Below are 17,999 nucleotides of genomic sequence, written 5' to 3'. Positions count from 1 at the left end.
TTGACAGCCCAAATGTCGAATGAACCAAAGGGGTCAGTAATAGGCATTCTGCCGTATTGTTGATCTCTGTATCTGTACATAACATGTCTTGAGTTAAAAACTTGCATCACGTTTTGTATATGAAATAAAAATGTTTCACATACTCTGAAGTAGAAGGGAGTATTTTACAAACATAAGTACAGAGGTCAAAGGCCATTCAGCCATCTAGCTTATTCTCTCATGGAAGTCTCCCTCATCACCGCATCAAACTGCTAAAAGTATTCCAAAGATTTTGTTTTCACTACTTTATCAGAAGACTGTTCTAGGCATTAATCACTTATTTTTGTGAATTATTGCTTCCTGATATATGTCGTCATAGAAATTTCCAGCATGGAAGGAGGCCATTTTGGCCCGTCGTGCCCGCGCCGGCCAACAAAGAGCTATCCAGCCTAATCTCACTTTCCAGCTCTTGTGGGTTACGGCACTTCAAGTGCACATCCAAGTACTTTTTAAATGTGGTGAGGGTTTCTGCCTCTACCACCCTTTCATGCAGTGAGTTCCAGACTCTCACCATCCTCTGGGTGAAGACATTTTCCCTTAAATCCCCTTTGGACCTCCTATCAATTATTTTAAATCTATGCCCCATATACACTGCATCAAAGGCACTACCCTAATCGACCGTCCTTGTTACCTCCTCAAAAAAATTCAATCAAGTTAGTCAGACATGACCCTCCCTTAACAAATCCATCCTGAACTTGTTTTCTGTGTTTATACTTGTGTCCCCTTATCCTGCAGTCATAAATAGGTCTCCGTATTCACCTTTTCTATTCCACTTAGTATCTTATTTATTTCTATAAAGTTCCCTCCCATTCAAATCCTTTCCATGCTGAAAGTATTGCATTTTATCTGCCATCAGTTTGTCCACTTGCAAATATTGTCTTGGCTCTTCTGTAATTTCTTGGCTACACCAACAGATACGACTACTCTTCCGTCCCAATCCCCTACCACTATTTGCACCAACAGTCTCGACTCCTCATCCATCCCAATCCCTTATCACCATTTAGTATCCTCTGTAAATCTGACCAAGTGACATTGCATTTCTGAATTCAAGTCATTTATGTACATCAGAAACCACAGCAGCCCTAACACCAGTCTCTGGGCCAATCCATTCAGTATATCTCATAAATCTGCCATTAGTCCCATAACTGGTACTTGCTGCTTTTATTGTACTATTTCCTATCCCATCGTAAAGTTTTACTTCAGATATTAACTGCCTTAAGCTTGTGTAAGAGTCTGTCATAGAATGGCTAAGGAGGCTATTCAGCCTGTCCAGCCCATGCCGGCTCTATGCAAGAGCACTTCAACTAGTCCCACTACCCTGTCCTTTCTTCGTAGTCCTACAAAAATGTTTCCTTCAGGTACCTATCTAATTCCCTTTTGAAAGCCACAATTGAAACTCCAGCATCCTTTCAGGTAGTGAATTCCACAAGACCACATGCTGCATAAAAATGTTTTTCCTCATTTTGTCTTTGGTTCTTCTGTCAATCACCTTAAATCTGTATCCTCTGGTTCTCGATCCTTCCGTCAATCTGAACAGTTTCCTCTATCCTCTATCTAGACCCCTCATGATTTTGAACACCTCTATCAAATCTCTCCTTAATCTTTTATGCTCTAAGGAGAACCCTCAGCTCCTCCAGTCTATCCAGTGCAGTGCCCAGAATTGGACACAATACTCCAGTTAAGGCCAAATCAGTGTTTTATAAAGGTTCATCATAACTTTCTTGCTTTTATACTCTGTGCTTCTATTTATGAAGCCTAGGATCCTGTATGCTTTCTCAACCTGCCCTGCCACCTTCAACGATTTGTGCACATATACTCCTTGGTCTCTCTGGTTCATGCACCCCTTTAGAATTATGCGCTTTAGTTCATATTGCCTCTCCTCGTTCTTTCTACCAAAATGTATCACTTTGCACTTTTCTGCGTTAAATTTCATCTGCCACGTGTCCACCCATTCTATCAGCCTGTCTATGTCCTCTTGAAGGCTATCACTATCCTCCTCAATGTTCACTATACCTCCAAGTTTTGTGTCATCTGCAAATTTTGAAATTGTGCCTTGTATTCCCAAGTCCAAGTCATTAATATATATCAAGAAAAGCAGTGGTCCTAGTACTGACCCCTGGGGAACACCACTCCTGGGGAACATCTTCCTCCAGTCCGAAAAACAACCTTGCATCACTACTCTCTGTTTCCTGTCACTTAGCCAAACTGTCCTTTTATTCCATGGGCTTCAAATTTGGTAGCAAGCCTATTATGTGGCACTTTATCAAACCCTTTTGGAAACCTATGTACACCATATCAACTGCATTGCGTTAATCAACCCTCTGTTACCTCATCAAAAAACTCAATCAAGTTAGTTAAACACGATTTACCTTTGACAAATCCATGCTGGCTTTCCTAAATTAATATTTGTCCGAGTTTGTTAATTTTGTCCTGGATTATCATTTCTAAAAGCTTCCACACTACCATGGTTAAACTGACTGGCCTGTAGGGCGCTGAGCACCTCGAGTTTCATAGCCAAGAGCATGCAGAAAGCAAACGCAGGCAGCGGAAGGAGCGTGCGGCAAACCAGACTCCCCTCCCACCCTTTCCTTCAACCACTGTCTGTCCCACCTATGACAGAGACTGTAATTCCTGTATTGGACTGTTCAGTTACCTAAGAACTCACTTTTAGGGTGGAAGCAAGTTTATCCTTGCACCCTTTTTTGAACAAGGGTTTAATATTTGCAATTCTCCAGTCCTCTGGCACCACCCCTGTATCTAAGGAAAATTGGAAGATTATGGCCAGTACCTCCTGCAATTTCCATTCTTATCTCCCTCAACATCCTTGGTTGCATCCCATCTGGTCCTGGTGACTTATCTACTTTAAGTACAGACAGCCTTTCTAGTACCTCTTTATCAATTTTTATCCCATCTAGTATCTCAACTACCTCCTCTTTCACTATGACTTTGGCAGCATCTTTTTCCTTGCTAAAGATAGATGCAAAGTGCTCATTTAGTACCTCGGCCATGCCCTCTGCCTTCATGCATAGGTCTCCTTCTTGGTCCCTAATCAGCCCAACCTCTTCTCCTACTACCTGCTTACTATTCATATGCCTATAAAAGACTTATAGATTCCCTTTTATATTAGCTGCCAGACTATTCTCATACTCTCACTTTGCCCCTCTTTCCTTTTTCCCTTCTCCTCTGAACTTTCTATATTCAGCCTGGAACTTTATTGAAAGTTTTCTAGAAGTTTAAAAACACAATATCATGGGGCTTTCCAATGTCCACTTGAGAGGTCACTTCCTCAAAAAACTCAAGGGGGTTTCTTAGACAGGATCTGTCCTTTTTAAAATAGTGTTAGCTGCTACTTACTAGTTATTTTCATATAAATAACCTTTGACTTCTTCCTAATAGTCAATTCCATAATTTTACCAGTTAACGATGTAAGACTAACAGGTCTATAAGTTACCCAGGTTTGTTTTATCACTTTTTTTGACAATAGGTGCCCTGTGCATTTGTTCCCACTCCAATCAGACCTCCCCTGTGTTCACAGATTCCCTCATAAAGATGATCAGCTTTTGTAGTTTTGCAAATTATAAAACCTACATGTTTCAGTATCCTTTTCAACCTCTCCAAATAAATGAAAACAAGCAACATCTGACAGGCATCTGATTCAAAACAATGCAATCCTTAATTTTCAACATGGATATCCAGTTGCAGTATTTTTTCAGTTTGAACTTTGCCCACTGATACAGAGGTAGCAGACTGGGTATTTAGGGTTAAAACCTGGGAATGTCGTATTGGCAGGATTGATTCATGAAGCAGGAGTAAAATAGATATGTACAAAAGCAAAATATTGTGGATGCTGGAATCTGAAATACTCATCCAGCATTTTCTGTGAAATAGATTGGATTTGTCTTGTTTGACGTATAAATCCGTGCCGTTTCTGTACACTCCGGGAGGTAATAGGCATGATACAAATGGGACTTGTAGACTGAGATCTCACGAGAAATCTGTGCTACTTTAGTTAAACAGAATATCCATGAGAGAATATTAACCTAGATTGTTTCCTCTTTAGGTATCAAGTGATAGTTATTATTTGTTTCCACACATACATGCCAAGGTCAAATTTCCTTTAGGCCAAGATCTGGATTTCAAAGATAAACCCTTTTGAAAATAAACTAGAGAATAACTTTAAAACAGTACTCTGGTACATTGACATGATTTTTTTTTAAGGATAACGTGTGTGTGTCAAGAAGCAGCTGTAGAGTCAAATCATGTTATGGGGGATTTAGCCAGTTTTTGATCAATCCAGAACTGAACAGGGAGAAAATAAGGTCGAGCTCAGGTGCCAGAGTTATTCCACTGCTCGCTGCTGATGACCTGTTTTTCAAAATCGTAACTTAATAACTAGTGCCTCCAAATCCAGAGACAAATGTACAAGTGGAAAATGGACTAAAAATAGAACTTTTGATCTCCGGCTATGATGTTAGAATTTTCTGGTCTTAATTATCAAAACCCCAACTTTCTGGTCTGGCTTCAAATCGGCTAGGGAAGTGGTAAATTTGGGAATGTAGGTTTAAATCATTCACTTTGAAATTTAGAATGTAGGCCATTGTCTCATTCATCCATAATATTTTTGAAATTACAGATTTTTTTCTGATTTAACATTGAATACTTTTATTTTACATTTAAACAGAAAAAATCCCTTGATGCTTTCTTTGAACCCCAAATATTAGAGGGTGGGAACAAGTGTTACTGTGACCAATGTGGAAAAAAGACAAAAACAATGCAGGCAAGTACTGACCTACCAAATCAGATGTGAAGATTTACCATTCTTGTCAAATAGTCAATATGGTATTTGTCACTTCTGTATTACAAATTTAATAATGTATTATATAACTCTCAGTTGTATATGTGTACTTGCTTTTAATGCTATGACATTCAATATAGCATGAAAATTCTTTAAAATGTAACTAATTTGTTACTATATGATGAATATGTCAGCTGGTAGCACCCTCGCCTCTTGAGTCAGAATGTTGTGGGTTCAAGCCCCACTCCAGGGACTTGAGCACATAAATCTAGGCTGACATTCCAGTTCAGTGCTGAGGGAGTGCTGCACTGTTGGACGTGCCATCTTTCGGATCAGACGTAAAACCGAGGTCCCATCTACACTCTCTCGTGGACGTAAAAGATCCCATGGCACTATTTTGAAGAAGAACAGGGGAGTTATCCCTGGTGTCCTGGCCAAAATATTTATCCTTCAATCAGCATAACAAAACAGATTATCTGGTCATTATCACATTGCTGTTGTTGGGTGCTTGCTGTGTGCAAATTGGCTGCCACGTTTCCCACAATACAACAGTGACCACACTCCAAAAATTACTTAATTGACTGTAAAGTGCTTTGAAACATCTGGTGGTCGTGAACGGCGCAATATAAGTGCAAGTCTTTCTTTCTTCAACAGGGCTCCAGAGTGCTTTCTCCTCCACAAATATTATGCCTACAGTTAAAACGCTTTGACTTGGCTACAAATTTGGGGAAAGCAGTCAAAAGCTATAATTTTATGGCATTTCCTGACCGCTTGAATTTGGATAACTTCAACAAAGAACATCACCGCCAAATGGTGCGTTTTTATGCGAAGGCGTGCATGTGAAGTTTACGCTGCCTTTCCTCCTTTGTCCTGCTCCGAGTTATTGCTCTTCCATTTCTACCTATCCAACCATGTCCGTGTTTTCCAGCAATGGCTTCCCTCCCTTGTGCAATCACCTCCGGGGTTCTTAAGAATCTAATTTTTACCTCTCCTCCTCTATATGCTGCCCCTCTGACATCATCCAGAGGCATGGGGTAAACTTTGACATGGTTGCTGATAATGTTCACTACTAGCTCTCTATCGCTTCTTGACCCCTTGACTGCTGCGGTCCCCGCCACAAACTCTGTTCCCTAGCCACTGACTCCATCGCTCTCCCCAACTTCTGTCTGAGGCTGAACCAGAACGTTCGCAACCTTGGTGTCATATTTGACTCTGAAATTAGGCTTTTGACCACATATCCGCAGCATAACTAACACCACCTATTTCCACCTCCGTAATATCGCCCATCTCTGCCCTTGCCTCAGCTCATCCGCTGCTGAAGCCCTCATCCATGCCTTTGTTACCTCTAGACTTGACTATTCCTAACGCACTCCTGGCTGGCCTCCTAGCTTAAGTAGGGTAGAACATAGAAGTGATCAAAAACTCGGCTGCCTGTGTCCTTACTCGCTCCAAGTCCCACTCATCCATTACCCCTGTGCTCGCTGACTTACATTGGCTTCCGGTTAAGCAACGCCTCGATTTCAAAATTCTCATCCTTATTTTCAAATCCCTCCATGGCTTTGCCCCTCCCTTTCTCTGTAATCTCCTCCAGCCCCACAACCCCCCGAGATAACTGCGCTCCTCTAATTCTGCCCTCCTGAGCATCCCTGATTATAATCGCTCAACCATTGGTGGGCATGCCTTTTGTTGCCGAGGCCCCAAGCTCTGGAATTCTCCGCCTAAGCCTCTCCGCCTCTCTACCCCTCTTTCCTCCTTCAAGACGCTCCTTAAAACATAACTCTTTGATCAAGCTTTTGGTCACCTGCGGTAATTTCTACTTATGTGGCTCGGTGTCAAATTTTTAGTGCATAATACTCCTGTGAAGCGCCTTGAGATATTTCACTAGGTTAAAGGCGTGCGATAAATACAAATTGTTGTTGCATGCTGTAGATTCCTTGTCCGACATGAAATTCTGGATAGTCACAACTTCCTCTGGCTCAAAATCAATAAAATTGAAGACATCGGGGGAAATTTTAACCTAAAACAATTGGTGGGTTAAGAGTGTGGGGGTAAAATATTAAAAACCGGAATCCTGACCTGAACCCACTTCCAAACCGCCCAGTTCTGGTTTTAATGAAGGCAGGACCAAGGGCAGCCAACCCGCTGCCAGGAGGTGGGATGGCAATTTAAATATTTTAATGAGTCTGGAAATCTTCTTTAACCTCCATTTTGTTGTTAACTGTATGTCGAGGGAATTTTAGCTTAAATTAACTCAGGCGGAGACTTTGAGAGTTGCACTTCGAGAGAATTTTATTTTCTAACAAGATATCTCGGAGAGTCCGCTCAGTCCGCACTGAGGCAAAACTCTGAGTTTTACAAGAAAACCCGCTCTCTCTTTATACAGTTGAAACAGGAATTTTATCTAAAACACACCACACAAGTACATTAATCATACATTCTTGTAAATGCAATCAAAGCAAGAACTTTATCTAAAACACCTCCTATGAGCATTAATCATACATCCTGTAAATACAAAGGTTATTCCAGGAGGCACACTTTATCTTGTCCTTGCATAGCTTCTCCCTGTCCGTTTTCTGATAAGCAGGATATCTGGAAACTCATGTAAACACTAGATAGTCATGTATTTACAACATTCTTTGTTCCAAGATCTGAGAGGTTTGGGTGTTTTCTTTTCTAGCTCCACTAATTCTAGACCAATATGTCGAGGAACCAACTAGGGGGGAGGCCATCTTAGACTGGGTGTTGTGTAATGAGAGAGGATTAATTAGCAATCTCATTGTGCGAGGCCCCTTGGGGAAGAGTGACCAGAATATGGTGGAATTCTGCATTAGAATGGAGAATGAAACAGTTAATTCAGAGACCATGGTCCAGAACTTAAAGAAGGGTAACTTTGAAGGTATGAGGAGTGAATTGGCTAGGATAGATTGGCGAATGATACTTAAAGGGTTGACTGTGGATGGGCAATGGCAGACATTTAGAGACCACATGGATGAATTACAACAATTGTACATTCCTGTCTGGCGTAAAAATAAAAAAGGGAAGGTGGCTCAACCGTGGCTATCTAGGGAAATCAGGGATAGTATTAAAGCCAAGGAAGTGGCATACAAATTGGCCAGAAATAGCAGCGAACCCGGGGACTGGGAGAAATTTAGAACTCAGCAGAGGAGGACAAAGGGTTTGATTAGGGCAGGGAAAATGGAGTACGAGAAGAAGCTTGCAGGGAACATTAAGGCGGATTGCAAAAGTTTCGATAGGTATGTAAAGAGAAAAAGGTTAGTAAAGACAAACGTAGGTCCCCTGCAGTCAGAATCAGGGGAAGTCATAACGGGGAACAAAGAAATGGCAGACCAATTGAACAAGTACTTTGGTTCGGTATTCACTAAGGAGGACACAAACAACCTTCCGGATATAAAAGGGGTCAGAGGGTCTAGTAAGGAGGAGGAACTGAGGGAAATCTTTATTAGTCGGGAAATTGTGTTGGGGAAATTGATGGGATTGAAGGCTGATAAATCCCCAGGGCCTGATGGACTGCATCCCAGAGTACTTAAGGAGGTGGCCTTGGAAATAGTGGATGCATTGACAGTCATTTTCCAACATTCCATTGACTCTGGATCAGTTCCTATCGAGTGGAGGGTAGCCAATGTAACCCCACTTTTTTAAAAAGGAGGGAGAGAGAAAACCAGGAATTATAGACCGGTCAGCCTGACCTCAGTAGTGGGTAAAATGATGGAATCAATTATTAAGGATGTCATAGCAGCGCATTTGGAAAATGGTGACATGATAGGTCCAAGTCAGCATGGATTTGTGAAAGGGAAATCATGCTTGACAAATCTCCTGGAATTTTTTGAGGATGTTTCCAGTAAAGTGGACAAAGGAGAACCAGTTGATGTGGTATATTTGGACTTTCAGAAGGCTTTCGACAAGGTCCCACACAAGAGATTAATGTGCAAAGTTAAAGCACATGGGATTGGGGGTAGTGTGCTGACGTGGATTGAGAACTGGTTGTCAGACAGGAAGCAAAGAGTAGGAGTAAACGGGTACTTTTCAGAATGGCAGGCAGTGACTAGTGGAGTGCCGCAAGGTTCTGTGCTGGGGCCCCAGCTGTTTACATTGTACATTAATGATTTAGACGAGGGGATTAAATGCAGTATCTCCAAATTTGCGGATGATACTAAGTTGGGTGGCAGTGTGAGCTGCGAGGAGGATGCTATTAGGCTGCAGAGTGACTTGGATAGGTTAGGTGAGTGGGCAAATGCATGGCAGATGAAGTATAATGTGGATAAATGTGAGGTTATCCACTTTGGTGGTAAAAACAGAGAGACAGACTATTATCTGAATGGTGACAGATTAGGAAAAGGGAAGGTGCAACGAGACCTGGGTGTCATGGTACATCAGTCATTGAAGGTTGGCATGCAGGTACAGCAGGCGGTTAAGAAAGCAAATGGCATGTTGGCCTTCATAGCGAGGGGATTTGAATACAGGGGCAGGGAGGTGTTGCTACAGTTGTACAGGGCCTTGGTGAGGCCACACCTGGAGTATTGTGTACAGTTTTGGTCTCCTAACTTGAGGAAGGACATTCTTGCTATTGAGGGAGTGCAGCGAAGGTTCACCAGACTGATTCCCGGGATGGCGGGACTGACCTATCAAGAAAGATTGGATCAATTGGGCTTGTATTCACTGGAGTTCAGAAGAATGAGAGGGGACCTCATAGAAACGTTTAAAATTCTGACGGGTTTAGACAGGTTAGATGCAGAAAGAATGTTCCCAATGTTGGGGAAGTCCAGAACCAGGGGTCACAGTCTGAGGATAAGGGGTAAGCCATTTAGGACCGAGATGAGGAGAAACTTCTTCACCCAGAGAGTGGTGAACCTGTGGAATTCTCTACCACAGAAAGTAGTTGAGGCCAATTCACTAAATATATTCAAAAGGGAGTTAGATGAAGTCCTTACTACTCGGGGGATCAAGGGTTATGGCGAGAAAGCAGGAAGGGGGTACTGAAGTTTCATGTTCAGCCATGAACTCATTGAATGGCGGTGCAGGCTAGAAGGGCTGAATGGCCTGCTCCTGCACCTATTTTTCTATGTTTCTATCTGAATGGTGACAGATTAGGAAAAGGGAAGGTGCAACGAGACCTGGGTGTCATGGTACATCAGTCATTGAAGGTTGGCATGCAGGTACAGCAGGCGGTTAAGAAAGCAAATGGCATGTTGGCCTTCATAGCGACGGGATTTGAGTACAGGGGCAGGGAGGTGTTGCTACAGTTGTACAGGGCCTTGGTGAGGCCATACCTGGAGTATTGTGTACAGTTTTGGTCTCCTAACTTGAGGAAGGACATTCTTGCTATTGAGGGAGTGCAGTGAAGATTCACCAGACTGATTCCCGGGATGGTGGGACTGACCTATCAAGAAAGACTGGATCAACTGGGCTTGTATTCACTGGAGTTCAGAAGAATGAGAGGGGACCTCATGGAAACGTTTAAAATTCTGACGGGTTTAGACAGGTTAGATGCAGGAAGAATGTTCCCAATGTTGGGGAAGTCCAGAACCAGGGGTCACAGTCTAAGGATAAGGGGTAAGCCATTTAGGACCGAGATGAGGAGAAACTTCTTCACCCAGAGAGTGGTGAACCTGTGGAATTCTCTACCACAGAAAGTAGTTGAGGCCAATTCACTAAATATATTCAAAAGGGAGTTAGATGAAGTCCTTACTACTCGGGGGATCAAGGGGTATGGCGAGAAAGCAGGAAGGGGGTACTGAAGTTTCATGTTCAGCCATGAACTCATTGAATGGTGGTGCAGGTTAGAAGGGCTGAATGGCCTGTTCCTGCACCTATTTTCTATGTTTCTATGTTTCCATGTTTCTACAAACTCAGGAAAAAGTGAACTGAACCCTTTCCTTTATAATAGGACATAGATAATTTTCTTCCACAATTCCCTCCTTGTTGATCTTTTACTAGATCAACACAATTTCTTATACATTCTTTTCTTGTTCAGGGTAGGGTCGCATTTTAAGACATTCCTCTTCATTGTAATCGTCTACTTTTCCCACTATGCGATTTAAACTTCCTTTCATGGACACACTTTTCCTTTCTACTTGGGATACCAGGCTCATTACTTGACTAATTAATTTTTTCAATTTTATCCATATTCCACAAATGATTATTAACAATGTAAGCATAACTACACCCATGATTATTATGGGGTGTACAGCTAGCTTCAGTACTGCAGAAGCTTTTGGGGACCATCCGAAAAACACATCCCACCAGTGGTGTACTGTCAGAGGTAACTTCATCTGCGATTCTTACTAGCTGCCCCTTCTTGTAACTCATTTCGACTCTAAATTGGTGGATGTCTCTGCCTCTTTTTGACAGCGCTTCCTCAATTTGCTTGTCATTACGTATCAAATTGTGCAGTCTGGTCAAATTAATTACAGGGGCTAAGGGTTCAATCTTGTGCACAGACAGATATTTTTCTACATTTTGCCATTGCCCGAAGGTATAAGTTCTTTTTTCTTCAGGGTCATACAGGGTGTAGACTCCTTTCACGCATTTATTAATGGGGGGCTTGTACAGAATTACATCCAGATAGACAGGTTTATTTCCTGTCATACAGATCTCATTCTGTCCAATTTCCGTAATCTCAGTGTCATTTGTTGGCTTCAGTTCCCACTTACATACTCCAATGGAGTGCTGTAGTGAGCATGGTTCGTATATGGCAGTTTGATAAGGACATACCATTCCGAATGGCCACCTAGCACATCCCCTATGGTGATGTGTCAAATTCTTTTCATCAACCCAATCTCCTTTAAACTCTGGGTACCAAAAGTTCTGTCCAAACAACTGGGGCATTACTTGGAACTGACACCAAATTTCTTGTCTCATCTTATTTACTATTTCCATAGTTATATTACATCCCTTTGAATCACAACTGGTATATCTTTCTTGGGGTTTAATGGTTAAATTAAGAAGCCTATCCTTCTGATTGATTTTCAGCAACCCTTCCCACGTGTCAGCATGGAAGGATAATATCTTCCTTTCTAGCTCGGCTCTCAATAGCTGTCTGATCATTTCTTTAAACATGCAATGGGTGTACCTGTTTACTCCCTGTTGTTCCTTCATCAGGTTCTCTATTTCCTTTTCTATCCTTTCGTTCTGCTTCCAGGTCATTACGTCTGTGACATAACCTGATACCTGCAAGTGCTGTAATCCTTCAGCCCAGGCATTTCTTATTTTTATGCCTTCCCCTACCAGTCCTCCGATGACCTGGATTTTATTTTGTAGGGTTTCGATATCCATGGAGTTCAATGCTCCTATTCCTGCTCCCACTCCACCTAACACAGTCCCTAACACATCCCGTTTCCTTCTCTGCGGGGGGCCTTTCTTTTCTAAAAGATACCTCAACACTGGTGGTGTTGCAGCCGCCTTTCTCCTTCGGGGATATTTAATTTGTATTAAATTTAATACGCCTGGGGACTTTACCACTGGGATGCAGGTGGTCAATATTCATTTCAGGTGTCCCGGATCTCACGGGGAATGCTTATTTTTATTATGGGTCCATTGTTTAGTATAGGTTATTCCATTTATTATTTTCGTGAGGTTCATACACTTTACCCATTCTCTGTTTCCTAATTCAAAGTAGCAATTCTCTTCCGGTCCACACAATGTTCCATTGGTCTCCCGACTCTCACCCTGGTCCGTGCTGGTCAGGCAAGTCATGTCCACCTTCCAGTTCAGAGATATATTAAATCCTTCCTCACTGGTCACTTTCACTTCTCCTGATTGCTGATCTATTCCTATTCCGCAAGCTTTACACATCACTGTGAAATTCCCTATCTTACAATTTTTTCCCTCTGGGCATGTAAAGTTACCTTGCTGCATTGCCTTATCAATTTTCTCCCACTTCACATCTCCCTTCCATACTTTTCCTTCTTCAAGTAATTCTTCTTCCTGTCTGGCTCTCCTTACTGCTAAAAATGATCAGAACGCCCAATGTCCACTTATAGTTTTTCCAAGAGTCCCGCCTCATCTTCCCTTTTCTGTTTACTTCTATAACACTCTTGAACTAATTCGTTACTATCGTGCTTGCGTGTTGTTATTGTAACAGTAACCCAAATAATAAAGGCCCAAACTGGCATACAAATGAGTTCTGACATTCATCCCTGGACTTTTGGGTAACTATAGATACTTTTAAGTCCAAAATACACAATGAGTGAACACAAAATAAGGGCAGGTACAGTTCTTCAGCGAGAAGATGGCTGGTTTCTTAGTCGGGCGACCGTAGCTCGTCCTGGTTCAATGCCTTTTCTTTCGGCTGTGATTCGTCGGGGAAATAATATTTACAGCGGGTTGCATGCACCCAGTTCGGGTGATTTTCCAACTTCAAAGCGGTTCGTGTTGTGAGAATTATCTGATACGGTCCTTTCCACCTAGGAGAAAAGGATGCTTTATTTAATATTTTTACTAACACTTGATCTCCAGACCTGAAAGGGTGCATATTTCCTTCCGTCGGGGGCACCTGTGTCTGCTTTATTTGTTCGTGCAGACTCTTTGCTATTTCACACATGGCTTGAGCATACTTTTGTGATTTTTCATCATTCCAAATTAATGCTATTTTTCAGCCACCAATGGTGGTTTTACGCCGGTAGGCATTGGTCTTCCCAACAAGGCTTCATGTGGTGTCAAACCAGTGTTTCGGTTTTTTTGGTTTCTAATTGTATACAATACCAATGGTAAGGCATCTGGCCACTTTAGTCCTGTCTCCTGACATACCTTGGTGAGGGTAGATTTTATTATCCCATTTACTCTATCTACCATTCCCGAGGACTATGGTTGATATGGTATATGTAACTTCCACTGGAAACCTAATGCTTCTGTAAGATTTTGCACTATTTTTCCTGTGAAGTGTGTTCCCCTGTCACTGTTGATTCCCATAGGTATCCCATATCTTGGTACTATTTCTTTAAATAGAATTTTTACTACTGTTCGGGAATCGTCTCTCCTAGTGGCGTACGCTTCTACCCACCTTGTGAACATATCTACTATGACTAATAGATACTTGAGACCTGATACTGGAGGCATGTGAACAAAATCAATTTGCAAATTTTCAAAGGGCATACTTGGTTGGGGTAGATGATCATATTTAGCAGGTGTTTTACCTCTGTTATTTTGTTGACAAATTTGGCATGTTCTAGCAACTTTTTCAATTACCACTGTTATTCCTGGTGCATACCACTGTGCATTAATAGCATGTATCATCCCTCCTTTGCCCATGTGAGCCTGACCGTGTGCTAGGCGAGACAGGGGCAAAAATAGAGACCTAGGGCAAACAGTTCGCCCATCAGGGTGACACCAAATGTCGTTTTTGAGAAAACAACCTTGGTGTTCCCAAGTCCTTCTTTCTTGTATAGTAACTTGTTGTTGGGCTGTTTTAAGTTGTTGGATGTCAAGCATCTGTGGAGGGGAGACTGAGACTGCTTGAAGGCAGTCTGCCTGTGCCGAAGCAGCCTGTTTGGCTGCCTCGTCAGCCCTCCTATTTCCTACTGATACTTCATCCTCACCGGTTGTGTGAGCTGCACATTTGATAACGGCTACCTTACTTGGCAATTGAATGGCGTCTAATAGATTAAGCACCAGTTGAGAGTGCTTAATATGCTTTCCATCAGAGGTGATAAAGCCTCTGTTTTTCCACAGTTGTCCAAAATCATGGACCACACCGAATGCATATCTAGAATCAGTATAGATATTAGCAGTTTGATCTTTAGCTATTATACAAGTTCTAGTGAGGGCAAACAATTCAGCAGCCTGAGCTGAGGTTCCAGGAGGCAGGGCAAATGCTTCAACAGTTTCGTGAGGGTTTACAATAGCATAGCCTGCCAAAAGCAAATCATCCGACGGTCTGTACGATGATCCATCCGTATAGAGAATAAGATCAGGATTGTCCATTGGCTCTGTGAGCAAATCGGGTCTTGGTAAGGTGGCTATTTCCACTGTTAACAGACAATCATGCTGGTCTGGATCCTCTACTTCTTTAGTAGGGAGGAAGGTGGCTGGGTTTACTACCGGTGCGCGTCGAAAGGTATAGTTAGGGTGTGACAGCAGTAATACTTCATAACCTGTTCTTGATTCCCTGAAACTGTTACAGCACCTATGTGAGAGAGGGCACCGAGTGTCGTTACAAAAGTTACAATTTTGTCAGACTCGAGTCCAGTACCTGGGTTTTCACATATCTCAAGGGCAGAGGCAGCTAGGACCAGAAAGAATTTAGACAATTCAAAGTGCCACCATACCAAAGACAAAGAAGGATATCTTGTCATTTTTGGGGATGGTTGGGTACTGTAGACAATGGATCCCCGATTATCGAGAATGGGATGCGGACCTAAGATCAGCTGCCCTAAATGATGCCCCACCCAAGGTGGAGTGGATCCGTATCCGTGGCTGGAAGCCACAAGCAAATCGTCCGCATACTGCAACAGCACAGACTGGTCCGATAATGAACAGTCTTCGAGGTCTCTTTTACTGCTGCTGCATATACTGCGGGGCTTTCGGTGTATCCTTGGGGCAACCTGGTCCATGTGTACTGCTGTTTCTTGTAGGTGAAAGCAAACAGATACTGACTCTCTTGATTTAATGGGATGGAGAAAAAGGCTGAACACAGATCTACCACAGTAAAGACAGTTGCTGTTGGTGGGATAGCAGATAGTATAATGTTGGTGTCCGGTACCACAGGGGTGATAGGGACTACTATCTTATTAATAGCTCTCAGATCTTGCACAAATCTCCACTCATTCGGCCTATTAACCTTTGGTATGGGCAGTATCGGAGTGTTACACGGGCTCTGTGTCTTTTCTAGAACTCCTTGTTCCAACAATGCAGAAATGACTGGCTCTATCCCATCTTCTGCCTCTGGAGGCAGTCTGTACTGCCTAATGCTTGGTAACACGGCGTTCTTTATCAATTGTACCCGATGGGGTACTGCAGAATGTACTTGCCCAACATGATTCTTAAGTTTTGCCCAAAGTTCCGAAGATACTTGATTCAATGCCATTGGCAGCTTAGGGCTTGGTTGTCCAGGGGGTTGCTGTTTTTCAAAAGTGGAGGCATGACTTTTACCTTTCCACTGGAGAATTCCCCTGGTGCGGGTGACAAATTCTATCTGAACATTCTGCAATTTTATTACTGCCCAAGGTTGATAGCCTTGTTGCTGTTTTTCCTTTTCTATTTCTACAATCATCGGACCCATATCTTTGGGTTTCGCTGGCGGTTTTACAGCCAATGTCAGATGGGGTGTCGAGTTCTCTTCTCTAAACGGCTGCTGCTGTAAGGGTGTCAAATCAATGGCTACCCCCAATCCTTCTGGTCCAAAATAAATGCGGGGCGTAGCTTCTACTATTTCTTTTTTATTTAAAAAGGATTGTACCAAACACTGGTAAGTTTCAGCTTTTTGTCGAATGTACCAGGCTGTACAGTGAAGCTGAACTGCCTCAAAGCTTGTCAAAATTATATACATCAATTCTTCAGTATTAGAGTCAATTTTAGCTTTTAAATTTTGTATAACTTCATGTATCAAGGGGGAATAGAAGTTGCCATTCAATTGCCAACAATAGAGGGTAGCCTTTACTTTGTTATCTTCCCTTTTCTCTTCTTCAATCCCATTAAAGAACTGATGGATTTTATTTGGAGGGAGCTCCATGAACATCCCTTCCTTTGTGCAATAAATTGTGGCTCCTAGTTTGCACAAAGTCTGCCTTCCCAATAAAGGGAGAGGTGTTGTTTTAGAGACGATCAAAGTCTCATTATTAACTTGTTGTCCTTCAACTATCAATTTGGTAGGTTCAGATAAAAATTATTTCATGGGAATACCGGCCACGCCCAAACTTAAGACGGTGGTGTTGCTTGCGGGTAGTCCCACAGAGGGTGGTACAGAAGACATAGTAGCACCGGTATCCACCAGGAACTTCACAAGTGTTTCCCACTTTTACTATTGCTAAAGGGTTTTCTTCTATGTCTGCTGATAAGCGGAGGGCTGCCGCTTGTACCACTAAGCATCCGGGGCATCCCTATGCTGATTGGTGTGGGTTGGGGTTAGAGAATGAAAACTGAGGGGCCAATGAAGGTGGAGGTTCGGGGAAATCCCTTTGTAACCCTCCAAGCTGTTTCGGTGGGCATCTGCAATCTCGAGCCCAATGCCCTTTCCTTCCGCAATTTCTACACTCATCTTGGGAGCGATCGCTTTGGGGCCACTGTCCTCTTCCTTTTCCTCGTCCTCGTCCTCCAAACCCTCTATTATTCTGTGCTTGTCCTCTTCCCTTTTGCTGATAGTATTGACCTGTTATTTTAGCCTTGTTGTCTTTATAGGTGAATAGTCCCTCCCTATCCATATTGGCCAGTACTGTAATTGTCTCTTTCCAACTTTTTCTTTGCCAGTCCAAAACCTTTATTTTGTATGTTCTGGCTTGTTGTGGCAACATACAATTTATCAAGGTTTGTACTGCCAAAGGTTCATTTTGATCCATCGGTATTCCTGCATGTTCGTCCCAACTGTTTTTCCATCTGCCTGCAAAATCTATCATTGATTCTTCTGCTTTCTGCAAGCAGCGGGTGACTTCACTTATATCCCCATGCTTTTTTGCCCCTTGCAGAATTGCGTTCTTTCCTCGGTGTTTCAGCCAATGGGTTAATGACTCATTGCCGTCATTCAGCAAGTCATCATTAACTCTCCAGTCTCCATTTTCCCATGATGGGATGTGGAACATATCTTTTACTCCCTGCCAGGAAGATCCATAGGCCGCTTGCAATAATAGTTTAACATCTCCTGGGAGTGGATTGTAAATTGTACACGTTTGCTCAAGCCAATTGTGAAATGCTATCGGTTTCTTTACCGGATTTGGGGCGGCCGAGATCATATCTCTGGCTCTCCAGGGGACCAGGGTTTCAGAACTGCCGTAGTTCCTATCATTACCCTAGGATTTTGGTGGACGGTAGAGTCGGCTGCTTCTTTTGCCATTTGTCGCCTTGTTTGGTGAGGACCTCTTTTCCCTGTGTCCTGGTTTGCTACCCCTCCCTCTATTTCCTGCCAACTATCTTGTTTTGGGGGTTCTACACGGGGATAGAGTCCTACTGTTGGTGCTGAGGGGATAGGAAGGCCCGGAGGACTATCAAAGATAACTTA

At 42.7% G+C, this 17,999-nt stretch overlaps 1 protein-coding gene across 2 annotated transcripts in view; it reads left to right on the top strand.

Annotated features, from left to right (window-relative positions):
- Positions 1–17,999, top strand: part of LOC139265866 (ubl carboxyl-terminal hydrolase 18-like) — a 104,105-nt gene that overhangs the window by 65,527 nt on the left and 20,579 nt on the right. For both annotated transcript variants that reach the window (XM_070883381.1, XM_070883382.1), the window contains exons 7-8: positions 4,721–4,816; positions 5,489–5,647. In XM_070883381.1, the coding sequence (XP_070739482.1) occupies positions 4,721–4,816; positions 5,489–5,647 (255 nt within the window). The remainder of the gene's footprint in view (positions 1–4,720; positions 4,817–5,488; positions 5,648–17,999) is intronic.

This window comes from Pristiophorus japonicus, chromosome 6, assembly GCF_044704955.1.
Source record: "Pristiophorus japonicus isolate sPriJap1 chromosome 6, sPriJap1.hap1, whole genome shotgun sequence".
In the NCBI taxonomy this organism is placed as follows: Eukaryota; Metazoa; Chordata; class Chondrichthyes; family Pristiophoridae; genus Pristiophorus; species Pristiophorus japonicus.
The sequence above is the reverse complement of the archived record's forward strand: the minus strand, read 5'-3'. Positions and strand labels throughout refer to the sequence as shown.